Source organism: Liolophura sinensis, chromosome 8, assembly GCF_032854445.1.
Source record: "Liolophura sinensis isolate JHLJ2023 chromosome 8, CUHK_Ljap_v2, whole genome shotgun sequence".
NCBI classification, from domain to species: Eukaryota; Metazoa; Mollusca; class Polyplacophora; order Chitonida; family Chitonidae; genus Liolophura; species Liolophura sinensis.
This window is the reverse complement of record NC_088302.1, coordinates 56,609,632-56,631,472: the sequence shown is the minus strand read 5'-3', so window position 1 is coordinate 56,631,472 and position 21,841 is coordinate 56,609,632. Positions and strand designations below refer to the sequence as shown.

The following is a 21,841-nucleotide window of genomic DNA, read 5'->3' as shown; positions in this document are numbered from 1 at the left end:
GGTAAACTACCAACCTTTGCTTCGTGGTAAACCACCGACCTTTGCTGTATGGCAAACCAATGACCTTTGTTTCGTGGTAAACCACCAACCTTTGCTGTATGGTAAACCATCAACCTTTGCAACGCATGCATACCGGTACAAGCAAACTGTAGTGAACATAATTCCTGTAAAACACTCTTATATAGCAGTGAAACATAGAGTGAACAAAAGCTGTTTAATTCGAACTTGTAACAATTGTGATGATGCCAATCAGCACTATAAAGTTTATTTGAGCAATAAATCTGTTCGCTGAACACCAGCTATAATGTTATAACAGCGAACACCAAAACTCGGACTCCAGAAGTACTACGTTGTTATCATTAACATTGATTGCATACTTACAAGTGATACGACCAAATGTCCTGTTTCAAACGGATCAGGTTCTACCCTGATTGTGAGTGAGGGATACAAGATACAACATATTCAGCTGAAACACGGGCACAGACAAACTGCAATCTGACTTTGTGTACAGCATGTGATGAATTTAGCTGTGCTATTGTCCAGGGCAAACAACACCCAATCAGAATTCATTCTGGAGTACTTGAATACAAGAGCGATTAATTGAAGAAAGCTGTACTGAGAGTGGGTGTACTATAACGTACAAGGATGGTAAAATGACTGCTCGATCACAAATGCCTACAGATACGTCTAATGTTCAACGGCTACTTCTGTCTAACTGTACACCTACGAGGTTGTAACCGGAACAATGATGCACAGTATCTTTGCTCCTTGTGTACGTAAATATGTTCATCCGGTAAGGCAGCAATATGAATACGTCATATGGTATGAATTAATACGACAAATTAATGTTGAATGCAACGAAATAAGTCAAACGCCATCGTTCATAGTATATCAACTGGTTAATTTAACACTAAGCTCAACAGCTCAGACAATGTGTTTGATCTGCGCACACATACATGTACACGGACAAAAGATAATGGCATCAGGTTTACTGTCCTTATATACCGTACACTCACACGGTACATTTTGTAAAATCATGACCGAATTTTACGATGTCCCATATATTCATTTATTTGATTGGCATTTTGTTGTATTCAAGAAGGTTTTCACTTGTACGACGGCTGCCAGCATTATGACAGAGCCAGGGGGAAAGAATGCCCTGGTGTGCTGGAACAGGTTACGTGACAGTTTTTAAAATGCGGGCATATCCATTAGAATGCAACCTCGGTACACTGTTTATGTCGTGTACCGATCCAAACTAATGTTATCTACGTCAACTCAATAAATTCTTAAGTAATGTATAGTGCAATATTAATTATTTCACTATTATTTATTAATTCGGGATGGGGATACATGTGTAAGACAAACATGCACCAAGCCGAGTTTTTTGTAGCCTGCAGATCTGCATCTAGTCGAGTTTCCTAGCCTGCAGATTTGCACCAAGCCGAGTTTGCTAGCCTGCAGCCATGTACAAAGCTGAGTTTACCAGCCTGCAGCCATGCATCAAGTCGAGTTTCCTAGCCTGCAGGCCTATCTTATGTGCGATCATGCATTCGTCGTCACACTGTCACTGCTTTAGGTAAACTCATTTTATCGCTGCATTTTATTTTATTTTTTTATGCTTTTATCATGCTTTTATTTCTGTTTTCGTTTAGTGTGTACAGCTGTTATTTCTTTTTTCGTTTAGTGTGTACATGAAGGCTGAAGCTGTAATAATTTAAAGGCAGATGTTAGCTGATACATTATCGTAAAATGATGTAATCGATATAACATGTCATAATGCAATACTGTACAAAGGCGTTTAACAGAGATGATTACGTCATATACACTAGCCAGTAGACCAAATTGAAGAGACCAAAAGCTAATGGGAAAATCACACGTGAACATCGGTCCACCGACATCGCCTTTTTCTTGCCGACCCAGAACTTCATAGATCTTCTCCTCTTTTTGTCTCCATTGCTCTGAAATGACAAGAGAATGACTTGACTCGAGAAAAGTGCTGAGTGAGATAAGTGTCCCTCCACCGGTAGGTGTAAATCACTGGTTACAGTTTATCACCTTTCCAGCTTGAATGCCTGCGCAGAGACCGATCCGTTCTCTAATGACAGGGACAATGACCTGCATGGATTAACGCCGAAGCTTAAAACAGTGGCCGTGACATAATGATTCAATGCCTAGACACTGACCCTTAGGAGTGGTAGAGCTTTTGCCGTCAGAAATCACTCCAGCTGTGGAAAAGTATCGACTACGAATGCTGATCTTGCAGTGTTCAAGGACAAAAAATAAAGCTTTTGAAAAGAATTTTTAAAATTTTGGGGTGAAAAGATCGGAAAAAACGACATTTCATTGAGTGTTTTGCGAGCTAGGACCAGAATGAAAGGTTTGCGGGTTGTTGGCGCGATTCGTGTGACGCCACATTGACAGCTGTGCCAGAATGGAATCGTCTACAAACTGATCCGCGCTGGCTCCTCGATCATGTAGAAACTCGGTATGATAAATCTCTAATAAAGCCGTCCACAAGGAGGCCCAATATGCGATACAGTGGGATGGCAAAACACACACACACAAAAACACAAAAACAAAGCAAAACGACGAGGTACACAAACATTACCCACCTTCATTCCCACTAAATGAACAGCTACCCCGAATCCTGGGGAGACAACTAATTTTAAATATCGGTACGTTATCAAAACTAATATTTGTGACGTTTGTGTTAGCGTGTGGTCCCTGTGATGGGTTGCAGTTGAAATAGAAGAAAACTATGTGTGAAGTGACAAAACATTTCGGGTTTTCAAATTTAGTAAATTCGACTTGTCACCTTGGCTTACGGCATTACAAGCCACCTGCCTGTTGCTCTGCCTGTTACCATGTACATGTACCATAAGTGCAACGGTGCCATTCACCAACTGTCCAATGCCCATATTAACCAGCTTCTGCGGGCTATCAGACGTAACCATCTGGAGTGTTCCGCCTATTAATACGTATCCGGGCAATTAAAGGGTGTCAGGATGGGCCAACAGAAAGAGATGCTACCGCCTTTTGGAAAAGCAACGAAAGTATTGTTTTCTGTCCAGATAATTTCCTTTCCCAGATAATATCAGGAGAGCTTGTTCAGTTCGTGCAAATAGGTCATTTGTGCTAGTGACATGACTTAGCGGTTTATGTAGCACTATGGCAATGGCTGCTGTATATCATCAACAGAGAATAAGAATGAATATATACAGCTCTGGTATAACTGGAAGGTCTTGCCATGCGTAAATGATACAACAGGCATAATACACCCGGTATATCCATTTGTCTTGGCATGTAAACAAGGACTGTCAAATAAGTCTGCAGCTCAGTCTACACTAGGATTTTGTTTCTTAACGATAAATATCTGTATTGAATACTTCAGTAAGGGATGCCAAGCATTTTTCTCAGTGAGATATCCTCTCCCGCTGTCTGGCCACGCCTGCTTATCGTCAAGCTGGGCAGTATCATATTATATCGCACACTCTTCCGGCTTCCAGCTAAACGTTGTTCATTCATACGACGGTATAGTATATGGATATATGGGTACAACTGGCCTTATCATTGTTCTGGAGGACGAATGTAGTTCAGTTATTGTAAGCACTAATGTGTGGTATTTTTCTGACCTGACTTCTATAATCCTACACTATCTTTGTGTCATTATGAACGGCAGGCTTTAACTTTCACTGCCAAGTGTGGTTTGGCGCGAATCAGTTGAATACTGATGTACACGATTAAAAATGTCACGAAAAGTCCGAGTCACTTTTCCAAGCTGATATTTTCGCAAAAAATGACTGGAGGATCTGAGGCAATATAGTTGATGGAATAAATTCTATTGTCGAACTTTCCACTTGTGACACCCATGTCACATTTGTGACAGACCAGCGCTCCCAGAAATCTTCATGTAAGGCTGCACTAGACAACGCTGTAAACCGCTTACTCTCACCAAAGCAGTCACGCTAAACGATCTCGTATCTGCTCCCATGATATATGATTTCACAGCATTTTCTACCGTCACGCTAAATGATCTCACATTCGGTCCCACAATACATATACACTATTTCGAACGGTCACGCTAAATGATCTCACATCTGGTCCCACAATACATGATTCCACACCAATTCCTATATCTTATATCTGGTCCCACAATACATACACACAATTTCCTACTGTCACGCTGGATGATCTTATATCTGGCCCCATAATACATACACACCATTCCTACTGTCACACTAAATGATCTCACATCTGGTCTCACAATACATGCACACCATTTCTTACCATTAAACTGAGTGATCTCACATCTGGTCTCACAATACATACACACCATTTCCTACTTTCATGATAAATGATCTCACATCTGACCCCAAAATACATACACATAATTTCCAACCGTCACCCTAAATGATCTCACATCTGGTCCCACAATATATACACACCATTTCCTACTGTCACGATGAATGATCTCACATCTGGTCCCACAATACATACACACCACTTCCTATTGTCACCCTAAATGATCTCCCATCTGATCCCACAATACATACACACCATTCCTACTGTCACGCTAAATGATCTCACCTCTGGTCCTACGATACATACACACAATTTTCTACTCTCACGCGGAATGATCTCACATCTGGTCCCACAATACATACACACCATTTCCTACTGTCACACTGAATGATCTCACGTCTGGTCCCACAATACATACACACCACTTCCTACTGTCACGCTAAATGATCTCCCATCTGATCCCACAATGCATACACACCATTCCTACTGTCACGCTAAATGATCTCACCTCTGGTCCTACAATACATACACACCATTTTCTACTCTCACGCTAAATGACCTCACATCTGGTCCCACAATACATACACACCATTTCCTACTGTCACGCTGAATGGTCTCACGCCTGGTCCCACAATACATACACACCACTTCCTACTGTCACGCTAAATGATCTCACATCTGGTCCCACAATACATACACAACATTTCATACTCTCACGCTAAATGATCTCACATCTGGTCCTACAATACATGATTTCACACCAATTCCTACTGTCACGCTAAATGCTCTCACACCTGGTCACACAATACATACACAACATATCGTACAGGACGATAACGGGCAGTTGAAACACGCCAAAAACTAATCTGCCTGTTGGTAATAAAAAGCTAAATGGTATCATCTGAAGACAAAACAATACATGTTTGAATTAAGGTGACTATATTTAGCAGATATTTGGGCGTCCTGCGAATTGAAAAGCGGTCCAAAATTCCATAGATTGTAGACCATAGAATACAGACAACTTACCGTGGGTAAGTGACCAGTAGTAAGATCTTTCTGAGAAGCAAGTTTCATCTCATTAGGAATGACAATCTTCTCAATCCGACTAATGTAATTGACGACGGAGAACTCTAACAAGGCCACGAAGACGAAGAGAAGACAGGACAGCATCCAGATATCGATGGCCTTGATGTAAGATACGCGTGGTAGGGAGGCATTGGCACCGGAAGTCTGCGTTGTCATGGTGAGGATGGTGAGGACACCCAATGAAATGCGTGCAGGGATGGCCTCGGCACTGAGCCAGAAGGAGACCCAGGAGAGTGCCACGATGAGAATACTAGGTACGTAAATCTGGATGACAAAATATCCCACCTGTCGCTTCAGGAATAAACTCGCTTGCAGACATGTGTAATTGGCTAAAAAGGGAGAAAATAAGGTTATTCAATAATGTACGATACACTTAAGAAACTTTGCAAAAGTCATAAGTTAGAAAGATTCACTTGGTTTGGCAACAGATTTTAATTTCTGAATTAAGCTACGAGTAATAGCGACTTTGAATCTTCGTTGTAATTGGGGAGTTTCAAGTTCGAAGTCTTTTATCGTTGAAGACAAAGTCCAATTGTATTATGTTACCTGTTAAAAATGTTAGGCCACAATTCTTTAATCCCATTTACTTTAACAAGGGCGTCTGTAAAAAGTGTCATGGAGGTAATTTAGAGTAGACGAATGACAGCGAAATTGAGAATTTGAACATTTTGTGAACTGGAGAAGTTCCTTAACGAAAGAGGCGTCATTTGTGCTTCTCGAAAGAGTAAGACCAGTGATCAGTAAATCAACTTCAACATGGTTGCCTGACAATTTTCAACCTTCACATGGCGCAGTAGAACTGTTTTTACGTTTGACGACAAGGAGTTACATATCGAAACTCCCTTGTTACAAGTCAACGGTAACTAGCCGTGGGTATACAAGAAATGTGTTCAAAAGTGCACTAAAGCATAAAACAGAATTCAGGTCAGGCGTAACAGATTTGAATACAATCAATTATTTCCCACACCGACAATTGTACATGTAAAAAAAACATCGTTTTACTAAAAGAGGACAGATATGAAAGTACTTAAATCCATCTTTAATCATCTATTTTCACATCACTTTTAGCACATGGACAATTTCTTTCAATTTCCATTTAAAGGCCTCAAGTTATTGCCCAATGTCAATATATCCACAGATTACTGTATAGCAAAATGCTTTCACAGATTTCAGACGTACTGCAGTGTAATGATGAGAAACTAAAATCGATGCAAAATCGATGCGATAAATGTTATGTAACAGTGAAGTACGGTAGTAATTTATCCGCTTTGTGCAGCGCTGAGAACGTATTTGGACGACTCTGTTTATCGATACTGTTGATGGATCCAGACCTGAATCTCACAAAAGTCTTATAACTAGTGGTACACCAAAACTGAGATGATGAAGCTGGAGTGGCCACGGCTCGTTTTAATCCAATACCCTTGGCTTAGCAGAACAGTAACAGCTGTAACTCTCGGCTCGTTTGGGCCCATACAGTTGTCTTCGAAAGTATCGCCGACAAATATAGTCTACAGTCTTGTGATACGAACCTAGTATGACCGGTAAAATTGCTCGTTAATGTTACTGGCTGTTCATGAATTGTTAGTCACATAAACACTCGCATTACCTCCGCCGTATATTTTTGTACAATCTGAGACCGGGGTTGACAGCAGGTCAAATTGTGGAAGCTGCAGGGCTGGGTTCCTGTCCAGGGGCACTTCCGGGTACCATCTGAACACCATACTGTTGGTAGTATGGCCATCTGTGGGAAAAGATGAATGTCAGTTTTCTTTGAGGGAACAAACTCGCAGAAAAGAATGCAAAGATCCTTTGACGGATAGCGTTGAGTGAAAGTGATGCTTACGTAACTGGACCAAAACGTTTTACCTAGCGAAGTAACACAGTTAGTATGATATCTTCATGTAAAGGTAACTGATAACTACATCAAATCAAACAAATAAACACTTCTTTGGTTACTCTCAAAACAAATCAGGCAGTTGCTATAGCTCATTTCCAGCGGCAAAAAATGGGGGCTAAAGCTTTTTTGTTACTGCTTACAGGAACCGCGATACAAGTTGTGTACAGTATTCCGCGATACAAGTCATGTACACAAAGAAAACTGCAAAAATATCATTATCAGAATGTACTCTCTCTGTACCGATAAAGCACTTAAATGGCGCCAAATGGTGTGCAGCAAGCATTATACCACGGATACCGGGGCATCACATCCAAAGATGAGTCGTTATAAATACACTTACAGCTTTCCATGGTGATATTGCAGACTTGCGAATCGAACGGGTACTTCTGTAGATGCATTGGGCAACTCAAGGTCAAGGACAATCTGAACGTAAGAAGAAAATGAAGTTGAACAAGATGCGGTGAAGAGATGGTGTACAAATGAGGAAATGTACATATCACATAAATCCAAGACAACGATGATTAAATACTGAGCAAGATGCGGAGAAGAGATGGTGTATAAATGAAGTGTTGTATATTATAGATACAATGAGCACGCACTGTTTTCCACACCTAATGCTGTAATTTTTACCTCTACTTATGTTGTATTTTTTTTACTTCTCCTTATGCTGTATGACCAGGTTTTGTTTATTTCACCTAATGCTGTATAATATAATAATATAGCCAAGCATTGTTTTCGCCACCTTATGCTATTTTAATACAGGCAAGCATTGTCTTCGTCATCTAATGCTGAATAATACAGACAAACATTGTTTTGGTCATCTAATGCTGTATAATGCAGACAAGCAATGTTTTCGTCATCTAATATTGTATAATATAGGCAATCATTGTTTTAGTCATCTAATACTGTGTAATACAGACAGGTATTGTTTTCGTTATCTAATGTTGTGTAATACAGGCATGCATTGTTTTTGTCATCTAATGCTGTATAATACAAGAAAAGAATTGTTTTAGTCATCTAATGTTGCATAATACAAGCAAGCTTTGTTTTCGTCATCTAATGCTGTATAATACAGACAAGCATTGCTTCTGTCATCTAATGTTGTATAATACAGACAAGCACTGTTTGGGTCATCTAATGCTGTATAATACAGACAAGCATTGCTTCTGTCATCTAATGTTGTATAATACATACAAGCACTGTTTTGGTCATCTAATGCTGTATAATATAGAGAAGCATTGCTTTTCGTCATCTATGGCTGTATAATACAGATAAGCATTGTTTTGGTCATCGGGACCGGTAGATCCAGGATCAATCCTTGATCGAGTCATACCTAAGATTTTAAAAGAGGAAGTTGTAACTTCCTCGCTTGGCGTTCAGCATGAAGATGATAGTGCAACGACTGGTTGACCCCTATCAATATAATGGCTCGGGCGGGGCAGCTTACTTGCCTTCGGTAAGTCGCCTCAGTGAAGCAGCACTAAATAAAAGAGCGGTGGAAATCCGTCCTGCAACAAGGCGGCACATTACACGTACATGCACCCTAAAGATTCCTTCGTCGTCATATGACTGAAAAATTGTTGAGTACGACGTTAAACCCCAAGCACTCACTCACTCACTCTAATGTTGTACAATACAGACAAGCCTTGTTTTCATAATCTAATGCTGTATAATAAAAAGAAGCATTGTTTCCGTTATCTGATGCCCTATAATATAGACAGGCATTGTTTTCGTCATCTGTTGGTGTATAATACGGAGAAGCGTGGTTTTTCTTACCTAATACTGTATAATATAGATCCATTCCTGAAGAGATGCATCATTTTATTTGAGACTGTGACAAAGTGGAAAGAGCCACTTTTCTCGTTGGAGAAAAACAGGTCGGGCACCCAGAGCGCATCCATGAACTTAGCATCTAGCTCCAGAGGTTCGTGATGATCACTGGTTTGCCAGGCTAGTCTGTGATCCGTCCATTTCTGCTGTAGGAAGATGAGGAGCGAGTAGTCCTGCCAACAAACACATTCGCCTTCATCATGCACTTCGGCTTTTTGTGGATTATACTATTTCAGCGATGGAGATCTTTGACAGAAAAATTACAAATACCGGTACGTATCGCGTAATGTTTAACAGATCACCTCGTCGGCAAGATACAGACCATTTGTATCCATACTTTTGTCATGTGGAACAAAAGCCACGGAGAAGGCTGGCTAAGTGCCTCTGTCCAAAATTACATACGTCCTAAAATCCTAAAATGATATCGAAGTTCAAACATTTGTAAAATTTGCATAATCTAACCACCATCGGAAGAACAAATTAATGAATTGTTAAGAATATTTCTCGAATGAAGTTAGCCTATTTTCAAAATATATGTGTATATATAAACATGTTTAGCTTTTGTTAAGAAACCCCTGTTTAACACCTCCCCGTGGTTTATTGCGAACTACATTGTATCAGTTGTAAGTCATGACTCACCATGGTCGCCTCGCTGAACGAATCCACGCTGTCCACATTTATCTGTATGTAGACAGTAGTCGGCACAGCTGGAGGAGAAAAACAGATTATTGGATGGTGGATTGTTTACTGCATCTCATTAGAGGATTATTATTTTCGACAGTTGATTATTTAGATGGTCAACTGTTGGATGAATGTATAAAGCCATTTATTTATTTATTTGATTGTCGCTTAAAGTCATATTCACGAATTTTTCACGTATGCGATGTCGGTTAATTCTATGCCAGGGTGGAGGAAACCAAAGTGTGTGGCGTAAACCACCGGCCTTTGGTATGTTATTGACGAACTTCCTCACGCGTGACGTACAGATATACACATCATATTTGTGAGAGACAAGTGACCAATGATCGTCACACTGCATGAACAGCCATCCAAGCGTTGTCAACCGCTTACTGTCACAAAGATCCCACGAACCTTGAGAACAAACAGATTCCCTGTCCACGGGGATAGATGAATGCATGTTTTGATGAATGAATACATAGATGAATGCGCATATGACTGAATATACACGTGAATGAATAGATAGACGAATGGATAGATAGACGGACAGACGAATGAATGGACTGGCGATAGTTAACCGATTGCTTTCAGCTAACTGGCTCACTGTAGACGACTGACTGCTTATAGCTAACCAACTGATTATAGCTAACTGACTGCTTATAGCTAGCTGACGAATGGGTGTATAGCATTATGCATGGCTGATTGTCGCTAACTGACGAATGGGTTTATAGCATTATGCATGGCTGATTGTCGAATTGATTGATTCATTCATTGGTTTACACCAATAATTATTGTAGACTGAGTCTGTTGTAATTTCACCGAGGTAAAAGAGTAAACTCTGTGCTTCTTATGGAATCATGGAAACTGTATCTGTGTATAATTATATAACTACTGCGCTCCCAATTCTCCTGGTAGTTGGGGGTGGTAGTTTGTTTAATGGCGTTTCCATTCTAGTGAATGATGCATGCCACTCCAGTTCCCCTGTAGTAAATATTTAATATGCAAATCATTGAGCAGTTCTGACGGCAATCCCACTGTCCGATCAACTCTTCACCAATGAAGACGTTAACGGACAGAAACCCCCACTATCAACTGTAACCACCTGCTTTCATCATGAGGAAAACTAAATAGGATTGAAGTATATGGCGGAATTTCATTTCCGATATTGTGCAGTGTAAATTTGTACAAAAGTTTTGGTAATTGTACAACGGAAGACCTTCAGGGATTGCAATACGAAGCTTCGATCAAGTTTTGCGCATTAAAAATTCAGGATCCATGTGAGTTAGAGACAACCCCTGATGAGACAAACTGATGACGCCTGACGAAACAAGCGGCCTGTATATCTACCGCGTCTGCCGCGCTGTACAAGTGTAAATTAGCCGCTACAGCGCGTCGTGTTATTGAGCAGATCTCGAGATATCGTAAAATTGATTTGAGGCACAGTGTATTGTTGAATCGGAAGCGTATTGGTCTGCATAATAATTGCACCTTTGACAGCGATAACACTAGGAATATTGATTCAGTCTTACACGACCTCTATCTGCCACAGCAGAGTTGTATTTACCTTGTATTTAATCGGTACCTCACTCCAAATAAGCATACTTTGCTAATCATTCATCACGATTCATCGGCCTTTCACAGGTTCCCTATAAGCATTCTTTGCGATCTATTCATCGGCTAGCGACTTGGCATGATACATCCACCTTACATTGTTTAAGACTACGCAAACTTTTGTACAACGGTGATTAGCTAGTCATTCATCATGAATAAATATCGTTTGTCTTCACAATTATCGTGTGTTTACTTGTGCACCACACGCACAACTGAAACTTCGTAAATTCATGTACGCCTTGCCAAAGGTTGGCGGTTTTCTCCATCAAACTGACACCTATCGTTTAAGCTATCAGTTATACCTTTCAGACAATGGACCCTTAACCCTTGAAGTCTTATGAACAAGCATTGTGTGTTTGGTTGGAATGTTGTGTTAGGCCTATGCACAATACTTGAGTATTGTGATGATCCGTGGAGAAGTGTGCAAGACTTAAATTTATGTAAAAGTAGCTATACGTCAGACTAAAATACAAATCTTCTGTGATAACAATTGAAATCTCCATATTGCCGTATGAAATTTGTTGCTTGATTTATTTTTATTATTATTCTCATCTCAGATATTGTATACGCAATAAATAAATAAATAAGTAAATAAACCAATAAATAAATAAAGCAATGCATAAGTAAATAAATACACATATTTAAGAAAAGTGTGTTGCTTAGAAACAGAAGAAACCCGCACAGACACTGGAATTCCCTTTGCTGTCATACAAAACGCAGCCCCACCATTTCGGCATTGTTGGGAGCATACAAACATTAGATGTTGCAGAATCGTCGAGAGTACACACTTTATATTCGGACTGAAGTATAATACGCAGTATTTATTTATTTATTTGATTGGCGTTTTACGCCGTGAATAATACGCAGTAAAGATATACAAGTATATGCATGTCGTGGGTTACTTATGTGTTTGGAGAGCACTATTTTGTTGTGTAATGGCTTCTATATTCAATTTTTCAATTTCCATTACCACAAAATGCACTGTACATGCCGTGTTCCAGCTCAGTTTCTCACCAAATATCTTTTGTGCGTAGAACCCACACGTAACCCTCCACCCCCCCCCCAACCCCCACCCCACCAATGCTTGCATAAAGTTTCCTATATCACTGACAATACTACTTTACGAAATCATTTGTTTTGACAAGCGTCATTTTCCTTGAATACTATCCATTTGACAAGCGTCATTTTCCTTGAATACTATCCATGACTGTGTTCCTAAATATACAGAAGAGCACCTCTATATTTTCTTAATTAGTTTCTGTAAACATTTTAACCTAAATTTTGAGATCATTAATCCTAAATACCAATTTGAAGACACTTACACAAGGCTGCCTTCTTCTTATATAAGTGAGCGAGAAAGTGAGTGCTTTGGGTTTAGCGTCGTACTTTCTTACATAAGGCATTCATCGTTTCATTTGTCTCGTGATCTGTTGTGCACGGTGCCAGTTGTGACCCAGAGTTATAGTAATTGTGTCAACGCGCTTGACTCGATAAATCCCACGTCAATGTCAAAGGTAACGGTCTCGACAAACTGAGAAAAAAATCGGGTTGTTTCAATTCCCCAAAAATTTGACATACAGTTTCTAAAATAACACTAAGCTTACAGCAGATCTGGGGAAAATCTTCTGGTGGTGTCGATATTTTGCAACTAGGCGTCAACATATTGCTTCGGAGCGTCAGTGTATAGCTATTGGGGGGTCAATGCCCTTGCTACTGGATGTCATTGTTTCTGATGTATTGCTACCGGACGTCAGTATATTGCTATTGGATGTCATTGTTACAGGTATATTGCTACTGGGCGTCAGTGTACTGCTACTGGAGGTCAGTGTATTGCTACTGGATGTCATTGTTACTGGTACACTGCTACTGGGCGTCAGTGTATTGCTACTGGGGATCAGTGTATTGCTACTGGATGCCATTTTTACTGATATATTGCTACTGGGCGTCAGTGTACTGCTACTGGAGGTCAGTGTATTGCTACTGGATGTCATTGTTACTGGTACACTGCTACTGGGCGTCAGTGTATTGCTACTGGGGATCAGTGTATTGCTACTGGATGCCATTTTTACTGATATATTGCTACCGGGCGTCAGTATATTGCCATTGGATGTCATTGTTACTGGTATATTGCTACTGGGCGTCAGTGTATTGTTACTAGAGGTAAATGTATTGCTGTTGTGTTTCAGTATATTGCCGCTGGGTGCCAGGCTTGCTGTTTTTGTGAGGTAACTCGACGAGCGTCATGCTTGTTGATTTCAGGGCGTTGTCTGTGTGAGGCAACTCAGTGTGTGTCATGCGTGTGTTTTCATGCGATGTTCGTGCGAGACAGCTTGCTGGGTGTCATGCGTGCTGTTTTCATGCGATGTTTGTATGAAGCAGATCACTGAGTGCCATGCTAGTTTTCAGTGTGATGTTTAACTATATTGTAAGAATTATTAACATTATTGTTGGATTACGGAATGTGTGCCATATAAAATTTATGTATTTGTTTGATTGATGTTTTACATAGCACTCAAGAATATTAAGACGGGAAGAAATCGGGCGGAGCAGTGGGGACACCTATGACCATCCGCAGGCTGTCGGCAGACCATTTCACGTACATTTACTGCTGGAAATGAGGTCAAAGTGAGCTGGACTGGAACTCCAACCAACTGCATTGAGGAGAGGTTCCTGAGTTATTGTGCTGTAGGAATAACCCGAATCTATGCGCCTATAGAGACATTCATATACCAGCCGTCAATCAGAATGGACGTTCCGGCTAAATAATCGCAATTCCAATTTCAAAAATAAACATCCAAAGAACTAAGAAAGAATATAAAGTATGAAAATTGGATGATTTCATTGATGATGGAAAGACGCAAGGTATGCTCTAAGTGAATGACTGAAGTCAATATCCAGACCTTATACCATGCTAGTTTAGAAGTCGTCAGTTATCAGCTTATTTATCTCACTTGCACTTTGATTGCAACTGTTCATATATCCAACATGTCTATCAAATTCAACACAATGAATATATACAGCCCCATATCCAGATTTAAGCAGAATCACGCAGTTGGTTAAGGATGTATTAAAAGTTCAGCCAGACTTGAAAGTTAGTAAAAGACACTCCCGCCTGGACTAAAGTTAATACTGGGCACAAGTCAAGAAACATTTATGAACAACTGACCCCTGGAACGTTCGTCCATGATTTAAGAATGATATGTCAGAATTGACGTTTACACAAAACATGACGTACTATTTCAATCATTTTGCATTAAACTTTCGGCTTTTTGTTGCTTTAACAAAACTATTGGGTCTAATAACAAAAATATTATGTCTAATAACAAATTGTTGATTCTGTTTGTCAAATGTATCGCATGTTTCCCAGGCACGATCTAATGTTACATGAATCATGACAAGCGACACTGTGGAAATTATGCCTGGATTTTTTTGATTTATGTATTTATCGGATTGATGTTTTACGTCGAACTCAAGAATATTTCTCTTGGCAGGAAATTAGGCATAGCCCAGGGGAGACGAAGCTGACATGAACTGGACTTGAACTCAGAGCCACCGGATTTGGTGATAGGCTCCTTGGCCATTGCGCCGCGCTGTTACGCTAACCAGATCATGGAGGCCAATGAAATAATAATCCAGTACCATTTTGCCCAGTAGAAGCATCTGGCTACACGTTTGCCGCATTTCCAAGCACGGACTTTCTGACATTGTGATTTAACATGGCGTGAATGTGACTGGTAAAAATACAGCCTGATAGAAAGCTTAGATCAGAGGTAATAACAGTATGTTACGGAAGATACATTTACGTGATCAAATATGAAGTAGCCGTATCTCATCGATTCTATGCCACCATTTGTCAACTATAGTACGGTCCTCTCTGCCTTGTTTTTACTTTGTATGGAGTTGCCGTATTTCACCGGTTTTGCCATTTGCAAACTATAGCACTGTCCTCTCTGATCTATTTTTACTCTCTATGAAGTAGTCTTTTCTATTGCAGGCTTGAATAAACCGGGATTCTGGTGGTGGACCTCGAGTCCTAAACTCTTTGCATTGTTTCCCTGTTACTGTTTTCATGTTATTGTTATCATGTTACTGTTTCCATGTTACTGTTATTATGTTACTGTTTTCATGTTATTTTTATCATGTTACTGTTTAATGTTATTGTTATGTTACTGTTTTCATGTTTCTGTTTTCATGTTACTGTTATCGTGTTACTGTTTTCATGTTATTGTTATGTTACTGTTATCGTGTTACTGTTTTCATGTTATTGTTATGTTACTGTTTTCATGTTACTGTTTTCACGTTACTGTGTTCATGTTACTGTTATCATGTTACTGTTATCATGTTACTGTTTTCATGTTATTTTTATCATGTTACTGTTTAATGTTATTCTTATGTTACTGTTTTCATGTTACTGTTTTCATGTTACTGTTATCGTGTTACTGTTTTCATGTTATTCTTTCCATGTAACTGTTTCCATGTTACTGTTATGTTACTGTGTTCATGTTACTGTTATCATGTTACTGTTACCATGTTACTGTTTCCATGTTACTGTTTCCATATTACAGTTTTCATGTTACTGTTATCATGTTACTATTAATTTAATGACTGACTGAATGATTAAGGCCACTTGGGTAATATTGCAGCGATATCGTGGCGAGGTATAGTTAATGTGATGATGCCATTATATTAGAGTCATTTCAGATCAGTGAAGCCTAAGAAATGGTCTAGTTAAGCCATGGCGCTGCCGGGTGTAACTTACTGATATTTAAGTTTTTACATGAACAGTTAGATTCAAGCCTTACCTGAGCTAAACTAACAAGAGGCCGGTTTTTGCCGGTTACTGGTCACAGGAATTACTCTCCTATATATTATTAAAGTATGTGAAATAAACTGAGCTGTGCCAACACAGAATATAGCTACAGAACTAAGCAAATTTTATGGTTTGAACTATACGTAGAATGGCTTCTGATTTAAAATTTTAAAAAGTGATTTACTTACGTTTGTCTTCTGCGAAGTTCGGAGAAATTCGATGATCATATCCTTTGAGAAGCTGTATCAACAATTTTGTCCTAAAAATAAATTGAAAAATAAAAACAACTTTTATTTAGATTCTCTTTCTTTTAATTGTATTTCGCTGCGTACATACATTTCAACAGGAAATTACTTGCTCAAGCTATTAGTACTAAATTGGTAAATTAGAGACCCAACTAATCTGTATTGTCTGTATCTCTTTATAATTTCAGGTTGCTGAAATCGGTGAATCACCCAATCTTTATTGTCACAATCTCTGTATAATGTAGGGTTAAGACTATAACCACCTTGACTGACAGCGATTTTTTTTTCAAACAAACGAAGTCGAAGGATGTTTATGCGTCTAAGGGGATCTAGCAATTTCAATTTTAACCAGAATTACAATTTTGATTAGAATTAAAATGTTCTCCTGTTATATAGAATATGGATCCAAAGGTTGTAATTATTAAACCTTTTTATCTTAATAGGGCTTGTACCATTGCATGTAGATTGCATTTAAACCCATTCGTCTTAATGAACAATTCTGGATGTTTTACCTTTATCTAGGTTGACGATTGACTATTTTGTCTTAATGGACAATTTCAGGATATCGTTTTAATATCATTGCTGGCAATGGCGAATAGTCATTTTATCGTAATGAAGAACTCTGGGGTTTAATGAACTGTATTTAGGGTTTGTGACATAATGATTATAGCTTGCGGCATTGGCTGTCATTTCTAGAAGAAACACGGCAGTTGGATGACTAAATGACTAGAATTCGCAAACTGTGTTTTTCTTCTAAAAAGTCACTGGTGAGAGTGAATTGTGTGATTTGGGTTTCATCGTCTTTGTAGGATGTGAAAAAGATCTGCGACCGCACGCTCTCTGACACAATAGATCACATCTACTTCCACAAGCATATACGACGAGCAGGGGACCCCATGTAGTCAATGAGCTGTGGTTTGTGTACAACACACTGTCTTATTTCCACAACAGTCTGCTATATTATGTTAACACATGGTCATATTTAGGCCCCACATATAATTGCTTATTCCGTAGAGTTTACCATACATATCCGCGTGCACGTCGGAAAGTAATTTGCCAACACACGTATATATAACTCTGCATGACGTAAGCTGCTGTGTTAACTTGACACGTAGGAGATCGACATGTACGTGCCTATTTCACACGTGTAATTTGACGATCATACAGATCTGAAGCGTTCTTGTCTCATTTCTAGTACTGTACATTAGAAGTCACAGAAAATTACACTTGGAAAAAGTAGATTAACGCGCAAATCACAGTGCAAGGTAAACAAGCATTATGTAAAACCGATATATGTGACAAACGACGCCATTCCTTTACGAACCAATGTATTTAGTAGGGACTGACTTTTGGAGACACTTCTGTACTGCCCGACTTCCAGATTCCTTGAATTGGTTTGTCTGAATATGAGAAAGGAGTTATTGGACACGTGTTTCTCGATGGTTACCTATAAGTGATTCCAAAACGATTGGCCTTCTTCACCGATCAATATGTGCTGTAATATGCAATACCGCTATTTTTACGTCCTGAGATTTACTCCGATTTAATACACCGACATTATCCTCCGCATTGTAAGCCATTGGGTGCCATTGGCTTTACATCCCATTTGGCATACATGCTGTCATTCAAAGGATTGCCATATAAGAAAACGTAGAACTCTCATATTATTTATGTCGTGCAGGGTTATTTGTGTTGAAGTACACAAATGTCACATTCCGCACTACAAACCGTATTATTTTAGTCATACGTTTGATGTCTGTGATAAATACTCATTGTTCCGTCAATATTTCCGGAATATCGATCATAAACCATATTGTATCAGGGATTTTGATTCACATGAATATGTCCAAATTGGAAATGCTATGCACTGGGAAAGAATTTCAGCGATCCAGTTCGTTAAAGCGCGAGTGTGTGTTGAGCAGCTATATGGATGAAGAATATAGAATGCTTTACACAACCTAGACGAAATAAGTTACCTTCTGTCGTAAAAATTCTCATCACAATATCATTCAATAAAAATGCGGTGCGTATTAAAAAAGTGAATAAAATTTGACTAATATGCTGGACCATTCTCAAGGCCAAAAGTGCTGTGTATCACGCTAGACACCAAGCCTGAACCTAAATCACCCCAAAGCCTACCCTCTCACTAATGTAACTAATGTGTTGTGTGTGATGCTAGGCACTCATCTGGCTTGTGTTTTATTTAACTTTGCTTCATCAAGACCGGTTAAATAGACTGTTATCAGCCGTCTGTGATATGAGCAACACACGTGGAGCTCGAACTGAAGCCTGTCGCCTAAACCTTAATAACGCACATACAACTAGGCGGATGATTCGATTTTCAATAAAGTATTCAAAGAAGGCTCCAGTGACAATATTTCTCTATTATCGAACTGTCGGTGGTGATCGTGAATGAGGACGAGAAAGGCTAGTGAACAAGGCAGCTTTACAGTCTTCGCACCACCGGACATGACAATGGTCGTACCGTCGGGAGAAGCGTATCTTGTGTAAAACAGCATGGAATATCAAGTAAGTCGTCTTACCTTGACGAGCCCTCGCTTCCCACCTCCGATACCAGATGGAAAGCAATGGTGTAGAGTACCAGCAGAACTTTGGGCATCGGCATGGCCTGCGCTGAGAGCATTAGTGGAAGTTAGAGTGCGTAGCCACGGAGCGGATCTCGGTGTCGAGCATGTCTCGCTGCCGAAGTGCCTATGGAGATTGGAAGGCGGTTCTAGGGCCTTGGCATCTCACGGCCTACCTCTAAGGCCAATTGATCATTAGTCTCCGTTGCCTAATTGCCAAAATCCCTCGTGTCATATAAACGATAAATGATTACCTCTAGGCGCAAGTCATACTGCCACAATTCAGACTTCTTTCTCAGGAAGATCCGATGTTCAGCGAATCCCAAGAAGTTGTAAGCATTTGTACTTGTGTTAGGCAATGGCAATTACTTCACAGTTGATTGGCTCGCTGGCAGACCAATACTGCACCACAAGTACTCTGTATCTCAGACTCTAAAAAACGCGCCTTGTTTTTTTTTTGTCGACGGTTAATCCGACATTTCCCGTAAGCCGTAATTTGCATACCACACAGGTGTCCACATGCAAATATCAGGCTGCGAGTGGCAAGGAAATCTCAATAACAAAGAAGAAATAATCTATGAAAGCTCTCAGCGGTGCAATTTTGAAGCCAGGAATTATAAGCGGGCTCCTGGGATCCAGGCTTATAGTGTTAGCGATTGTTTTGTCTTGTTCATTTCCTAAACCCGCCAAACAACGGATGACTTTCTCTATTAAGAAGACTACGCCGGTGACACGACAAACATGTGTAAAAGAATTGATTCCTGCGCATGTCCGAGTCAAAGAAAATGTCAGTTTGAGAGCAATCGTTACGGAGTTAACAATAGTCAATAAAAATGGTCAGAGACAAATTGATCTCGTTCTTCCGCCGGTTTTGACGAACTAACCCCGAAGGATAGCGACTGTTTCTCTTTGGCATATGACCTGCCTGTTGGCTATTCCGCTCAATTAGCAGCCTGCGTTATCTCCGATCATTGGAGGAGATCTTTCGGGCACCTGCTTGGCGGCTGGTAATTAACAAGTTCTGCCTTATCTTTAAGCTTATATTATAGATTACATTAATGCTATTTTAAACCTGATAATCATATAAGTGCGGAAATATTCACTTGCCTATGTAACAACTTTAATACTGTTAATATACGCATAACATCAACACTGTCTGGTGAATATTGGTTGACTGATTGCTTGGTTGATTGTTTGGTTGATTGATGGACTGATTGAACAATATTCCACCTGATTCTTTTTCTGCCCTGCGTGTGTTGAGTTTCCCCTCAACACACGCAGGTGTTTTGTTTTCTGAAGATATGGATAGATTCCCTATCGTGTATAAAAAGCACAAGCTCACGAAATATCAAAGCATCGTCGTATTTGCTACAATAAGACTTCATCCTAAGCATTACACGAATGATCAATACACTCATATCACCATGTACTCAGCACATTGTCATTTCAAATCTAATAAAAGCTGACTACAAGAATTATTGCTATTTCACCGAAAATATAATTCTTTGTACTTTTTTGGTATATCCCTGCCGTCCTTAGATGAGTGCAATACTGTGTGAACATAGTGAAGAGGTATGGGTTTATCAGTTAACCATAGTTACTGTAGTCAGCTGTTGTAGCCTGGTGTAACCAGTAGGTCTGTATTTTCAGGTTGTGGAGGAGGAAATGACCTGTTTGAGTTTCCTCATCGATAGACATACAAATTCACGCGGTTTGATGGAAATGTCCCTAATGTCTGTTAGTGCAAACTTCCGATTTACCAGATCATCGCTCCAGTAAACTGCTTGACCGTTTCATCACCTAAAGCACTGCACAAACCTTAAATCTGTATGGCCTCAGACCCCCATTAGTTTTTTAAGCGACAATGTTAACGTTTAGCGCTGTAGCTCAGTCCCAAACATTCCGTGGCCAATACCTTTTGGTGCATACCTGGCCCAGCCTGTGAGAAAGAAGCCATAAAAATCTTGTGGCTTCTTGTGGGTCTGTGTCCGTATGACACGAGCGTACAACCCACCGACTGTTTATGGCACTATCTACACCACGAAAGATGGGAATTCACAAAGCCTCCAATCTGTATGACACGTGTGTACAACCCACCGACTGTTTATGGCTCTATCTACACCACTAGAGATGGGAATTCACAAAGCCTCCAATCTGTTTGACACGTGTGCACAACCCACTGACTGTTTATGGCACTATCTACACCACTATAGATGGGAATTCACAAAGCCTCCAATCTGTTTTACACGTGTGCACAACCCACTGACTGTTTATGGCACTATCTACACCACTATAGATGGGAATTCACAAAGCCTCCAATCTGTATGACACGTGTGCACAACCCACTGACTGTTTATGGCACTATTTACACCACTATACATGGAAATTCGCAATATACAATTCGCATATTACAGCTCTGAATGTTATATGCTTGTCTGAACGGCCAGCGTTGCTTCGTTAGCTTCCACGCCTTTTTAAGCTCAAATCATTTCAGGCGTCATTTACATTTGCACGTTGAACTTTCAACACAAATCACCAAAATACGAAAGTCCATAAATTAGAAATTAGGACGGAGCGATTCCCAAAATACGCGCAGAATGATCAAGGTGAATCTAAACAGTATCTAAACCGTGTACCATGTACCAAAGTTGTCGTTCATTAAAACTATGTGTTTCTGTTGCTTTGATTGTAACTGTTCGTATATATTCAGCGTGGTTACTTTACTCCACACGAAACATTTGCTTCCCCTATAGCCTGATTAAGTGGAATTAGACACAGCCATGAAGCAGAGCAA

At 39.8% G+C, this 21,841-nt stretch overlaps 1 protein-coding gene across 1 annotated transcript; it reads right to left on the bottom strand.

The window, feature by feature from the left end:
- Positions 1-225: 225 nt before the first annotated feature.
- Positions 226-19,088, bottom strand: LOC135473704 (glycine receptor subunit alpha-2-like). The gene is made up of 9 exons (XM_064753570.1): positions 19,029-19,088; positions 17,810-17,862; positions 16,406-16,476; positions 9,758-9,825; positions 9,065-9,291; positions 7,629-7,711; positions 6,998-7,132; positions 5,332-5,720; positions 226-1,961 (listed from the first exon to the last, which is right to left on the bottom strand). Exons 1-9 carry the CDS (start codon positions 19,086-19,088, stop codon positions 1,815-1,817), a joined length of 1,233 nt encoding a protein of 410 aa, XP_064609640.1. The 3' UTR covers positions 226-1,814.
- Between the last annotated feature and the right edge of the window lie 2,753 nt (positions 19,089-21,841).